The following is a 14474-nucleotide window of genomic DNA, read 5'->3' as shown; positions in this document are numbered from 1 at the left end:
CAAAATATCTCCCAGGATCCTTTGGATATGATTTTGTTCTGTTGCCTTTACTTGGTAGTTTTTAAACATAAGGAATATAATAGGAATATATTATAGTATATTGAGTAGATTGAATATGTGTATATCTTGTATATTGAATAGGAATATACTGTGTAATAGGAAATGGGTCTCTTCAAAAAAAAAAAGAAATTATTTACCCTGAAAGATTCTAAACATAACAAGTTGATTTATAAACATGAATGAACTGAAATAATTAACCAAGTAACTGATATGCAGGTAGCACATCTATGAAGGGGAGAAGCTGTGATATTTTCTACCTACAACATGAGATGCTTACATCAACCATCTCTGGAAATATTTAAGCCAGAAGTCACTTGAAACTCATTTATTCTCTGCACTTTCCTCAAAGCATTACTTGGAAAACCCAGACACTGTCCTTGGTCAATGCACTTCCTCATCTCTGGAAGCTGAATTCGTGACTTGTTGACTGTTGCCAAATTTGACACCCAGGAATTTGGAAATAACACATTTTTTTTTTCTTGGAGAGCCATCCTTCTTGGCGTGCAAGCTCATCCTCTCAGGATTTTTCACAGAAAGGGATTTTCATCAGTCACTTGCTCCCAATTCCCTTGAAAAGGCAGATGCAGCTTCTCAGGGTTCTTTCTGTCAGGCTCTTGAGGCCTTTCCTAGAAAGAAAATCACTTCCTACCCCTTGGGTATCACTCCCTAAAAAGAGGTTTATCCCTTTAAGGGTGAAGAAATCTTTCAATTAGACTTCAGTCTCTAATTGAGAAGCAGGGTTGGGGTGTGGATGGGATGAGGGTGGGAGTAGTGAAGGACTGTGGGGAGTGGTTGGTTTTGTTGCAGTTGATTTTGACAATTGTGTTACTGGTTATTGGTTGGAAGCTGGCTGGATTTTCCAGAAGTCTTTGCTCTAAGAACCCTGGCTTCTGTCCTGCCTGTTTTATCTATTAAATCTATTCAGAGAAAAACCTCTGTCTGGCCAGAGTTGTTCCTGCGCGGCAATAGGCTGAAGCAGAATTCTTTACACCCACCAAGGAAATCAACTTCACACTGAAACAATTTTGATTTTTAAATTCCTTTCCTTTGGTAACTTATTTTTTCCCTGAACATTTTTTGCCCACCAGTAATTCTATTTTTTGGAATGATCTATCAGCAAAAGTGAAGCTGATGATGACGATAAAGAACATTTTTTCACATCTGAAATGATCCAGGCATAGAATCAAAAACTTTGCATGTATAATATTTTTTAAATAATAGGAAGACAAATATGTGAGTTATTATTCATCATTACTGTGCAGGTGAGAAGATTGTTTTACAGGGTAAGTCACTGCATGAGCTTTGACAGAGTGCAGGCACCTAAGGTGGGCTGAGTGCAGATGTCTGACTGCGCAACTCAGGCCCTTTATTTATCCAACTCTAATGGACTTTACTTGGTTACACTGGGTACCATTATTTAACTATTTTCTTTTATAATTTATAATAAATGCTCATAAGTCTTGCTCTTTCTCTATCTCAACATGTATAAATATATGATTTAACAGATTCCTTTTATCCAGGATCTTACCCAGATCTCCAGTATCTTGCCAACTGAAGTTGCCTTCACAAATACCTTCTCACCGTCATTCCAACTTCAATTCCAGATGATATTCTGCATCACTGAACTTTGGTTTTATTTAGTTTATCCCAGTGTTTTCTCTCCCATTTTGTAGTTTTGGTTGAAAACAAATACAGTTCTGTTGTCACCTATTTATGTGCATCTCTGTTCCACTACATGCTTATCTGTAACTTTGATACTCAGAGAAACTGGGATTCAATATATATAATTAAATAACTGAAATACTCAAGAGGCATCCAAACCATGAGGCATCCAAACCATGCCCCTTCCAATACAAGATGACTTGATTTATTGATTAATACAGAAAGAAGACACTGACATGTTATAGGATCTTTTATAAAGGAATAGCAAGCAAGCAAAAATAAAATTTAAAGATTTTTTAAATGTGAGTATTAAAATATTTTTTTATTATATGCCATATTGAACAGTATTTTTCTTGATAGTTAAACATAGAAGAGAGCAGAAAGGTGAAAATAAAGAAGATTCAACTTACAGGCTGACCAGGTTCATCTCCTCCGAGGATTCTGAAACCAAATCCAGACTCCATCCTCCGAAGGTGAACATCCAACTCCTTATAATCTGGACCTGTCATAAAGAATTGAATAATGAATCCTACCTGTCCACACCCCTGAGGAAGTGAATACAATGAAAAATTAATCTTGTGCACGTGATTAATGAGAATGCCGTTAGAGATGGCAGAGTGTAGAAAGAATAGAAAATGGTAACTAAAAGTAGTTTTTTGAAATTTGGTAGTCCCTGGATTAAGAGACTAGCTTTGGCAAATTCCCAGAAAATCACCGAAGAGAGAGAATAAACACATTAATATTCTGAGGAAAAAAAAAAAGATACTCCTAATTTTTTTTATTTTTCTGGGAGGATATATAGGTTTCCCTCAAAAGAGTGGCTATAACTCTTTTATAGCAGATGTTTCTTTCAATTAGAACAATTGTTTTAAAGGTATAAGAAAATAGATGGTCATACTTTAAACTATCTGGGTAAGTACCAGCCACTAATTTATTAATATCTGATTGTGACTTGGTAGCTTAGTTTGTGTGTGGAGGAAGCATATCCCTAATAGAAGTTGTCTAGTTTAAAATGATAAAAAATACAAAATATAGAATATAAGCTTCATTGGGGTTTGAGTGAAGTCTTAATAATTTTATATAAAAATGTGCTTTTGAATATTTGGGGGCCATATCTGGTGGTGACCAGAGCTTTCTCGTGGCTCTTATGCTTAGGGATCTCTGTCTTAACAGGACTCATGGAACAATATTGGTCCTGGGAATCAAACATAATTTAGCCACGTGCAGGACAAATACCAACCTGTTGTACTATTTCTTTAGTCTCCTGAAGTTTTTATTTTCTGATAAACTATTAGATTTTTATTTTTTATGACTCATAAGTAGAAATACACTTTGGTTCTCTGATGAACTCATAGACCCCAAAAGTTTTATAATGTAGAAGCCAAGAAAAATCCATGATAGACTTTATTAGCATATTCAGAATAATACCAAAGGAGTATATTTTTCTAAAGTCAACTAAAGAATGGAAATTTACTTTAAAAATCAATTAGAAAACTCTTCTGAATCAGATTTTTTTCAGATAAATAAAGCTATGTAAAATATTTATTATTAAAATGTTTACTCCATCACCTTTAGTTTTTAAAAACTGAACTCTAGCAGTACAACATTATGCTTGGTTTAGGTATATGGTATTGAAAAAGAGCATGTATACTACAATAAACCTACCACTGAAAGTTCAATTTTACTCCATTACATAAATGACCACTCTAACCTGATAGAAATCTTCACATTTTAAGGAGAACATAATTTAAATTTAACTCTGGTCCTGGTTTTCTAAAGGTAGTACAATTCAATGTATATTCAGCAACTGAGCTGACATACTTTAGGGTCACTGTTAGGAAGTAAGTAGATGATCAGCAGCTAGTGGATATATTTATTTTGTCATCCTTTGCTTACGAAGTATTCTGTGACTTCTTGGCCTAAATGACTTACTGAAAGCTTTTAAGTAGCAAGTTTAGTTCACCTTGCTTAAATAGGAGGGTTTTAGAAATTGGTTTTAGAATTTGATTTCAAAGAATTCTCACAGGACAGGAAACTACATTTGAGGTCTTTGTATATCTAGCAGTGGTTGAAATTGAGAGAAAAATTCAATGAATGTTGAGCAAGTGATTTTTTTTCAGACTCTATATATTAAGTGGAACTATGGATATGATATAATAAACAAGGCACAGTCATTCTGGGCTACCTTAGTATCTTCTACTTGAGACTATGCATTCCCAGCAACATATAGAGATTGCCATTTGTACATTTTTTTAGCTAGTGCAAAACTCCATGAAAAGATGTATATCTAATCAGGCCTTTTCCATTAAATAATAAAAATTAAAAGGACAACCAATTGGATCCCACATCTATGAGTCAATTACTTTGTCTTGCATTATTATTCATATGTTAAAGATGAGAAATGGAATAATTCAAGTTCTGTTGAATAGTTAATAAGAAAGGTGTGGCAAAGGAGAAACAAAGCTTCGTTGTGTGCTGTTGAGATGCAATTGGCTTTTAACTCAATTGATTTTGAACTCTACAATTTAGTGTATACTAAATTGTACACTAAAACCTTTGAGAGTCTGGAGGTAGGTGAATCAAGCCTACAAAATCCTAGGGTTACTGTCTGCCTCTCAGTGAACCAAAAAGTGAACCAACAAGTCCAGGTAGAACGGAAGGAGCTTGATAATGCCCAGTCACTCTTCAAACTCAAAAAAGTAGGTCAGGATACAATCTCTTCTTCAGGTTAGTTTTAAGGTTGAACATTCAAGGCACTATTTACATTAAAATATATGAGAACAGGAATGCTATCGACACTGAAAAGGTTAGAGCTCGTATATATTTAACTAGAACTTTCGAGCAACTCACAAATATTTTCAGTTTTGTATTGCTGGTGAATCACCTTAAGACATATCCACAGTGCATGAAGAAAGCTAAGAGTTTACTATGTGTTCTATTTTTTTTTGCTAAGTAAAGTTTTCCTTTTAAGAAATATATCAGTGATAACAATTCCACTAATGGGATTTTAAGATTAACAAAGGTAAAAGAAATTTTCTTGTGTCAGAAAATGCTGCAATTGCTCAAGGAAATGAAAAACTTCCTTAATGAATGGGTGACACAGGACTCCTTTTATTAGGGGGAACACAGATGTTTTATGTGAGTAAATTGTATTTAACTCTGAAGAACATATGTGAGGGGAGCACTTATTTTCTATACCTATGCCTGTGCACATTTTGGTAACATTTTGATTTTTTGCCTATTGCTTTGATCACTCTGATTCTAATATCATGTGATATGCACCATGTCACTGGAACCCTATGTTCTTGTGGGAAGAGATTGCCACCAGCCTCGTGGTGCATGAACAAGCTCAGAGAGGCAACAGGAGACAGACACATTAGAGACTGTACCCACAGACATGATTTATTTTTATTTCTTTGTTAGTTTTGAACAGACTTAAAGACTGCAGGGCATGAAAACTTTAGAGAAATAGTCAACTGGAAAAAGTTTAAATGATAGATAGATTGTGCCTTAAGGCACCAGAACTTTTTTTAAAAAAGGGAAAATCAGAGCTTTTAAAAAGATAATTTTTCTTTGATTTCTTTTGCCACATTTGAGTCAGCTTTTAGAAACTAACTAAAATTTTATGCTCATGGTTGGGAGATATTCTTTTCCCCTCAATCTTTGTTAGTGCTCTTGAAAGATTTTGCTGTTTTGGATACAGTCCCTTAGATGCTTTTCTGGGTTGATGACATGTTTAAATTATTGTATCATGCTTTTGCTTTTTTCCTGTCAACACAAGATCTTAGAGCAAAGAAAGTCAAGGGCTAATTCTTTACTCCATGTGACAGAATTTAACAATAACTACTTCTGTCTCTTACTGATTTGCCAAGTAGACACCAGGAAGGTTGTTTGTTGAAGGGGACTTGTGGACACCAGCAGAACTCAGTCAACTTTCATTTTTCTCTTTTGTTTGCTTGTCCTTTTTTATTTTTGTCTCTCTTGTTGGGATCAGTCAGAGGATTGCCCCAACAATGCCCAACAATGCCCAGGACATTCCTAAAGACAGTCCATCAGCCAGGCTGCTCATTGCAATAGTAAGACTCAATGCAATTGGGGTCACCAGGGCCATGCCTGGGGTTTGGGGATGCTGGGGATCATATAGTACCCAGGACTCAAACTTGGCAAATCTATATGAAAGGTAAGAGTGCTCCAGTGTTTTAACAATCTGCCTGACCACTTATTGTCTGTTTTGATGCTTTGGGAGCAACACCTGACAATGCTAAGGGACTATTCACTTGTAGCAGTGCTCCAGGGACTATGCAGTATCAGAATTGAACTGGACTTGGCTGCCTGAAGGATAACATGTCATAATTTTGGCACTATTTGATTCTCTATGCTTTTTATTTTATTTTATTTTATTTTTGGTTTTTGTTTTTTGGGTCACACCGGCGGTGCTCAGGGGTTACTCCTGGCTCTGCACTCAGAAGTCGCTCCTGGCAGGCTCGGGGGACCATATGGGATGCTGGGATTTGAACTGAGGTCTGTCCTATATTGGCTGTGTGCAAGGCAAATGCCTTACTATTGTGCTATCGCTCTGGCCCTCTGTGCTCTTTTTAACTTTTTCCTCAGTCCCTTTTGCAGAGCTCTTAGGGAATACTCTAAGGCTTTGCTTGGCATGATTCAAAATGTAGCTCTTGTGAATGACTGTGAAGAAATGAATTAGGCATAGATATTAGCCATTGGTTTTAAACTAATGACCAGCCATGGTCAGTGATGTTTCTTCCCTGGTCTATAGCTTCCAGAGTCTCAGACATTAAGTGATGGTGCATTTAGCATTTACAGATAATCTTCTCAGATGGGATAGTGCATGAATCTTTGTGGTAAGTGTTCAAAATGGAATAAATTGATATATCTGGCTAATCCTGGGCTCAATGGACACTGGTAAAGACTATATGAAAATAGTGGCGCCACATTCAAGTGTTAGGATGACCTCCCTCACACCACAGAAGAACAGAATTTCAAAGGATGAGTTTCCTTTTGTGCAAAAACAAGGAAAGTTTCACACATATCCTTGTCCTAGAATTTGTGAAAGATGTAGCTATGGGCACAGAATAAAGGAAAAGGATGGGTGACTGAATAGAATTGATTAATTTTGTGAATGGTTTCAAGCTTCAAAAATGCAAATAATGGCAGTTTTATAGATTAATTTTGCTCATGGGATGCTGCAGTAAACATGTCAATTAAAATTTGGTACTTGAATCACCTTTCATGATTTAATTAAAATCTAAGTACCATGGGCTTATTATCACAGTTAGGCACAGAGAATGCATTCATTCCATTATTTTTCTTTTTGGAAAGAACATTAATTTTTTGGCCTTTCCTTAGAGATCTAGGAAAGACTGTGTTACAAAAGAATCAGGTAGCAAAGATGGTCATTAAATATATATCTGGCATCTGGATTTCCAATGCACTGCAAATAGAGACTCAGTTACAAGGGAATGAATTGGTTTCAGTTAATTGAATCTAACATTACTAGACAGGTGGTGAATGCAGTTTTTCTCTAATATAATCTTTTCCTTTTACTCCTTTCCTTGGTAGAATGAACGTGGCCATAGCAAACTTTATCTTTCACTCTTTATTTAGTCTTTTTCTTTAGTGTCCAAATAAATTTTACAAAACAAAATTCCAATCACATGGATTCTCTAGAAAAGTCTTTACTCCTTTTCTCTCTCATTTCAAACTTAGAGCTGCCAGTCTGGCTGCAGTTCTTGTGGCATTATTGAACTTCTGCTTTCTTTAAGAGTTTGGATATATCCTAGTGATCAAATACCCATTCTCTAACTTAATGGGTCTTATTTCATACTATTGGCATTTTATGAATCCTGATTGTTTTGGCACCTAAACAGGAAGGGTCTCCTCCTCTAGGCATCTTTTGAGTAGAGGGGTGGTGATGGAGGTGTTATACTGATAGCACTCAGGAAAACATGTGCTGAGAGGATAAACCAGGGTCTGCCATATACAAGATAAATTACTTACCTAGTGGATAATCTCTCTGTTCCTAGGTAGTTTCAAACCCTTGGTTTTTGTGAAACTGCTTCAACTCTCTTATCATTGAGTGGAGTTGCCTTCTTAAAGGTCCTGGCTATTGATTTCATTGTTTCTCACTAACATTCTCCTTTGGTGATGAGATAATTGTCTATGTCTATCTATAATGTTCTATTATTCACAACATGGGAGCTGCAAAATAAATGATTCTTGAATTTAATAGTTTTAAGATACAAATATAGAAGATCCAATAAGCCACAGGGGCATTCCACTAAAGAGTTATCATTTAGCTTCATAATTATATTATTTAAAATTTTCTACCATCAATTTTGCCTTTTTGTATAAGCATCACATGTAGCTAAGGCTAATAAAAATATTTTATAAATCATGGTAAAAACATGAGTCAAAAGTAATAATCTGATAAAATATTTATGCTTTTTTTGGGGGGGTTCTATCAAGCTGTTCTCAGGAGGTCTGGAGAATTCTTCTGGTAATTCTCAGCCAAATATCTTGAATGATGGGACTCCAGGATGCATTGATGCTCAGGCCCTGCCGTGCCAAAGATTACTGTGGCTACCCCTACAAGTGTTCAGGAACCTCCAGAGCTGCACCCAGGAATGCCCTGGGGATCCAACAGGTGTTGGCCTTATGCTCGGCATGTACTTGAATCTCTCTGGACCCTTATGTAGTTGTGAACAGTTAAGAATTCCCAGGATATTTGATAACTTATGTGAACATTTAACAAAACATTTGGATTGGTGCTGTTCTTGAAAATAGATATTGTACAATGATAAGAGATAAATTAAATTATATTATAATTCTTGTCTTTTAAGTAGTGTATTTTGTGAAAATGTAAATATCTTGCACATGCATTAAGGTAACTGAAACTATAAAGCATTCTCTTTTTTCTTCTGTTTTCAAATAAAGTACATTTATAAGCTGAGTTTTTTCTCAAGAAATGCATGTACTTGGTTAGTAAGCTAAGATTTAGAAACTCAAATTAAATCTGGCTTTCATTTTGTTACTCTAATTACTAGGTCTCATTTTACCACGGGGAATAAGATATTCTTTTTTTTATTCTTAAAAATTATAAAATCATAAGGATTTTAAAGTCAGTATGTAAGGTGATTATGCTTTACATTTTTCAGACTAGGATAAACAAATATTTTAGGTATTCCTTGAGGGCAAAATATACATGTTATCTTCCATATTTTCTATGTATCAAAAATAACATGGAAACTTACAGAATGAAATGATCTCAAACACATATATTCTCCAAGGGCTGTTAGAGCATGCTGAGATGGATAATGAGCTGTTATCATGGAAACACTCTAGAAATGTGTACTCTGAGCCCACAGATCTGAAATTATAGTATTATTATAAAATACTCTCTGATGCAATTGTCTGAATGTCTGGCTTTCAATCTTATGGTTTAATCAGCTGTTCAGAGAACTTCCATTACTAATTAAAAAAATAAAAATATACAAATCTTTCTTTTTCCTTTTATAGATGGCCCATAATAACATTAAACTCTTTAGCCTAAACAAAATTGGTAGGTTTGTTTAGAATAATTAGGCAAATTTTTTGATGTAAAAAATAATTTCATTCTAAGATAGCAACATTTTAGTAAGTGTATCTGAAATATCTATACTTCAAAACTCTTGATATATTTTAGATTAGAGTGATATATTCTTTCTAGGTTAATGAGACTCAATATAAATAATATGCAAACAGCATAAATTGTAAAGTGTTCTACAATTCACATTTTAAGAAGAAAAAGTAAAATATCCATTTTAATAATAACTTTCATTTAACCAAAGAAATTCCAATATTATCTAAGCATGAATGAATATAAAATAATTATAGTTTTTGGAATTAAGCCTTTGAAATTTGGTGTGGATTATTTTTTTTTTTTTTTGATTTTTGGGTCACACCTGGTGATGCTCAGGGGTTACTCCTGGCTATGAACTCAGAAATCGCTCTTGGCTTGGGGGACCATATGGGATGCCAGGAGATCAAACTGCAGTCCGTCCTAGGCTAGTGTGAGCAAGGCAGACGCCTTACTGCTTGCGCCAATGCTCCGGACCCTTGTATGAATTTTAAAGCACACTTAAATTCATAGTACCCACATTTTGAGTGTCCAATATCCACATGCATCTGGGGGTCACTGTTTTGTAAAGCATGGGTGTCATCTATTAATGTCACTTTTTTGGATATTAGTTTTAACATGGTCTTTTTTACTAAGGCATTTTTGAGGAACTATATCAATGAATCTGGCTATTTTTCTTTATAGTTAATGTATTTTATTAGAAGACATTTGGAGTCATAGTGATACAACTTGCTATCTACCTTAAAGATATGCTTATGCAGGTGGAGAGAATTAGCATGATGATTATATGCTAATAAACTGATACTACTCAAGAATGATTTGTTACACAAAATGAAGATGTTTCATTCACAGAACTGTGAGTACTGAACAATACTTGCCAGAGGAATCCATTCGAAAACTGGTCCTGGGTGGCACTTGTTCTAGATGGGAAAATGGGGAATTAAAATTTATATTCATTTAAGGCATTTAAAATTCATCTTTACTGTTTATTGTTGTTTATATAACTACCCTTCACCCCCATTTTAAGCTCATGTTTAATCATTTATTTTCCTTGGAATCCACATGTTAGAAAGCAGATTTACCCTATCTTATGTATATGAACATGCCTGTAAATGTTTTCTTTCATTTGTACAACAAATAGAAAGATCTTAATTTTATTAGATTAGAATGGAAAAAAGTCACCATTTCTAAGTATTTTTAAAATTTTAATTCTCATTGTTGGAAAGTTTAATTGAAAGTAAAGTCATTCTATATATGACATATACACATAATAAGTGTTTTTTAAATCACCACATAATATTGAAATTATCAAATATTGAAATAAGTAGAATATTCAACCTGTGATTGTGTTGGTATAACAGACCAAATGTTTAAATACTTTGAATTATTTTTAGAGTTGAACTGATATGTAAGTAGCTGAACTAATTTTTTTTTAGCCACAGGGATCCTTCATAAGAATTATAAATTAGGATTTACTTATATAATACAATTTGATGGATATAAATATGAAGTACCTTTAAATGTACAAATATCTATATGTAGAATTCTAGGACTCGGGAAAACCAAGCTACATAAAGTGTCATAGAAATATATAGAGATATTGTTCTCATTAAAATGTATCAGAGGTAAATAAAGGTCTAATAGGCATTACTTCTATCTCTACCAAACCTATACATGCTTGAGAAATGGAGATTTTACTCTGTCTATCTAGAACTGAAGAACATGTAGAAAACATTATAATTACATTATTTGCCTTCCAAATATACGGTTTTAACATCATAATAGATTTAATAAAACACCAGAGCTGGGCCCGGAGAGATAGCACAGCGGCGTTTGCCTTGCAAGCAGCCGATCCAGGACCAAAGGTGGTTGGTTCGAATCCCGGTGTCCCATATGGTCCCCCGTGCCTGCCAGGAGCTATTTCTGAGCAGACAGCCAGGAGTAACCCCTGAGCATCGCCGGGTGTGGCCCAAAAACCAAAAAAAAAAAAAAAAAAAAACACCAGAGCTGCAGAACTTTTGAAAACTTTCTGTCCAAGTCCATTATTTTATAGATGGCAACATCAAGGTTCAGAAAGCACAATTACTATGTAAACTCTCCTGATAAGTTTCTGTCAGTACCCAGGGTCTCTTGTAGAAAAAATAAACTTAGCATTTTATATAAATGTTTATTTCACTTTAAAGATAAAATTAATTTTACTTTCCAGACTGCTCTTTTTCTTTTGAACAACTGATTTTCTGAGTAGTCTATAATTCTTGTTTCCTTACTAACATCTTAATTTATGCTTCCTCTTTCTTTAAATTGTTGAGATAAGTTTCCAAAGCTTCTAATTGAGTTTGAGATGAGCAGAGGCATCTTATATACAAACCTGTGTCATAATCACACTCTTCAATTAATATCAGAATCTGAAAATTCTTTGAGAGAGGCAGAATGGTTTTGCTTCTATATAAAACTTAGAGTAAGCTTGTCATATTGCTTTGCTTTTGAATTAAGTCATTATTCATGAAAAGTAAATGATGCTAAACTCTCAAAGTATATACATATATATACATATATATATACACTTGTTTACAAAAGATGAGTGAATTTTTCTTATAAAGCTGTCTTTACCTCCACATATTTACCTTTAAAGAAATCTTATAACATTTTAGAATAACCGCATAAGAAGTGAAATGTATATATACACATACATATCAGCTCATATAAATTATTTTGGGGAAAATTTTTTTGTGGCCTTGAAAGCCTTCCCCCTCCATGTCTTTAAACTCCCTAGGGACCTAAGCAATAGTACAGTAAGGATTGGGTGCTTTCTTTTCCTGAGAATGAACAGGGTTTGATCCCTGGCACCCCCAAAGTAATTTATACCTTCGGTACTCAGTACTTACTTTATAGTTCTGTATTCAGAGCTACTTCTGCTGGTACTCAGGGGACCGTATGTAGTGCCAGAAACCAAACTTGGGTCAGTAACATGCAAAGCACATGTAAGGCATGCGCCTTACCCACTATACTATCTCTCTGGCACCATCTTATCATACTTTATTAAGAGTATAAAACACAGGCTTCTCCTGCCCAGAGACACAAAAGTAGCAGGAACTCCAGCTCCAGAGGAGGCTGGCAGAAGCTCTGAGAAACAGAAGTGTAAGTGCCTCCTCCCCCCAAAACAACTTTAACCTGAGAGGCAATGCTCCTCCTCTGCTGAAAAATATAGGCTTCTCCTGCTTAGAGACACAATGACAAAGAAGTGCAGCTGCTCCACTTTGCTTTGTAGTTGCACTTATCTCCTAACCAATGTACACCAGCACAATGTGTAGGAAAAAAAACACATTGCAAAGGACATGATGGGAAAGCATCACAGAACACCATCATGCTTAGAGAATTAAGATACTGAATCTGAAGACCTAATAAATACCATCCACCTACATAGCCTCTATTAGAAAGAATTTAGAATGACAATATGGAGATGTTCAAGGAAATCAAAGAATCCATTGAATGAATTGAATGAGGCACAAATAAGAATAAAGAGGACATGAAAGTAGAAATAAGAAAACATCAAACCAAAATATCAGGGCTAAAAATTTGGTAGCCTAAATAAAAACCTCACTGGAAAGCTTCACCAACAGATTAACAAGACAGAATCAATGAATTAGAAAATGAGATGCATAACAACTCCATTAAACAGAAGAGGCTTGAAAAGAACCTTAAATCTGTGGGAAAAAATCCTCAAAGAATCTGAACAAATATGTTTGTGATAAAATAGAGACAACATAAGAATCATTGGAATTCCAGAGACCCTGGAAGAAAATCTCCATGAAAAAAATCAACAATCAAGGACATCATTGCAAAGAAACTCCCAGAGCTAAAGAATGCATGCAACCAAATATTACATGCTCAATGAGTACCAACTAAAAGAGATCCAAAGAAAAACACCCTAGGGCACATTATAGTAACAATAATTAATCCCACAGATAGGGAGGGAATACTGAAGGCAGTAATATCAAAAAGGGATATTACATACAAAGGAGCATACAAAGGAGCATCCTTAAGGTTTACAGCAGATTTGTCAAAGGCAATCCTCAAGGCCAAAGGCAATGGTGGTATATGGTGACAAAACTCAATGAAATAAATGCATCATGAAGCATACTTCATCCAGCCAGGCATACATTCAGGTTTGAAGAAAGGATACTATCAGAAAAAATTCTATCAGCTTCACAGATAGAACTTTACAGACTCAAAACTAACCTTAAAAGAAGAACTGGTAGATATAAAAGCAGACCCAACCAACACACCTAACTCTTACAAAAACAATGAGACTAAATCCCATGACAATCATCTCAGTATTAATGGGTTAAGTGCACAAGTTAAGAAATTCAGAATGACAAAAGAGATAAAAATGTTGAATCCAATATTCTTATGCCTCCAAGAAACACATTTGGATAGTTAGAACAGACATAGACTCAAAGTCAAAGGTTGGAGGACAATCATTCAAGCAAACAACTCCATTAAAAGGACAGAAATGACCATACTTATATCAGATGACACAGACATTGGACTTAGAAAGGCGATTAGAGACAGAGATAGACAACTCTTGATGCTTAAGTGATATGTGCACTAGAAATAAATCACACTCATAATGTATATGCACTTAATGAGGGACCAGCCAAACATTTAAAACAATTGTTGACATATCTGAAGACATCAATAGTAATAGACATGAATAATAGGAGACTTCAACACTGCCCTGTCAAACCTTGATAGGCTAGCCAGACTAAAATCCATCTATCCCAGTGATAGATGGAAGGATGATTTAACATATGCAAGTCAAACAATGTGATACACCAAATAAACAAAAAGAAATGATCATATAAATAGATGCAGAGAAAGCATTTGATAAGGTCCAACAAACATTCATGAAAAAAAATTTTAACAAGATAGGCATGTATGGAACTTTTCTCAATATAGTCAAAGCCATTTACCACAAGCCCATGGCAAATATTATACCAATGGAGATAAGCAGAAAGCCTTTCCTCTAAAATCTGGCTCGGAACAAGACTATCCCCACTCACCATTCCTATTCAGCATAGTACTGGAAGTCCTTGCCATAGTAATTAGGTAAGAA

At 34.9% G+C, this 14474-nt stretch overlaps 1 protein-coding gene across 2 annotated transcripts in view; it reads right to left on the bottom strand.

Moving 5' to 3' along the window:
- The window catches only part of MAGI2 (membrane associated guanylate kinase, WW and PDZ domain containing 2), a 1487205-nt gene that overhangs the window by 114464 nt on the left and 1358267 nt on the right, over positions 1 to 14474 (bottom strand). For both annotated transcript variants that reach the window (XM_049783101.1, XM_049783109.1), the window contains 2 exons: positions 10237 to 10278; positions 2133 to 2224 (listed from right to left, as the gene is read on the bottom strand). In XM_049783101.1, the coding sequence (XP_049639058.1) occupies positions 2133 to 2224; positions 10237 to 10278 (134 nt within the window). The remainder of the gene's footprint in view (positions 1 to 2132; positions 2225 to 10236; positions 10279 to 14474) is intronic.

This window comes from Suncus etruscus, chromosome 1, assembly GCF_024139225.1.
Source record: "Suncus etruscus isolate mSunEtr1 chromosome 1, mSunEtr1.pri.cur, whole genome shotgun sequence".
Lineage (NCBI taxonomy): Eukaryota > Metazoa > Chordata > Mammalia > Eulipotyphla > Soricidae > Suncus > Suncus etruscus.
The sequence above is the reverse complement of the archived record's forward strand: the minus strand, read 5'-3'. Positions and strand labels throughout refer to the sequence as shown.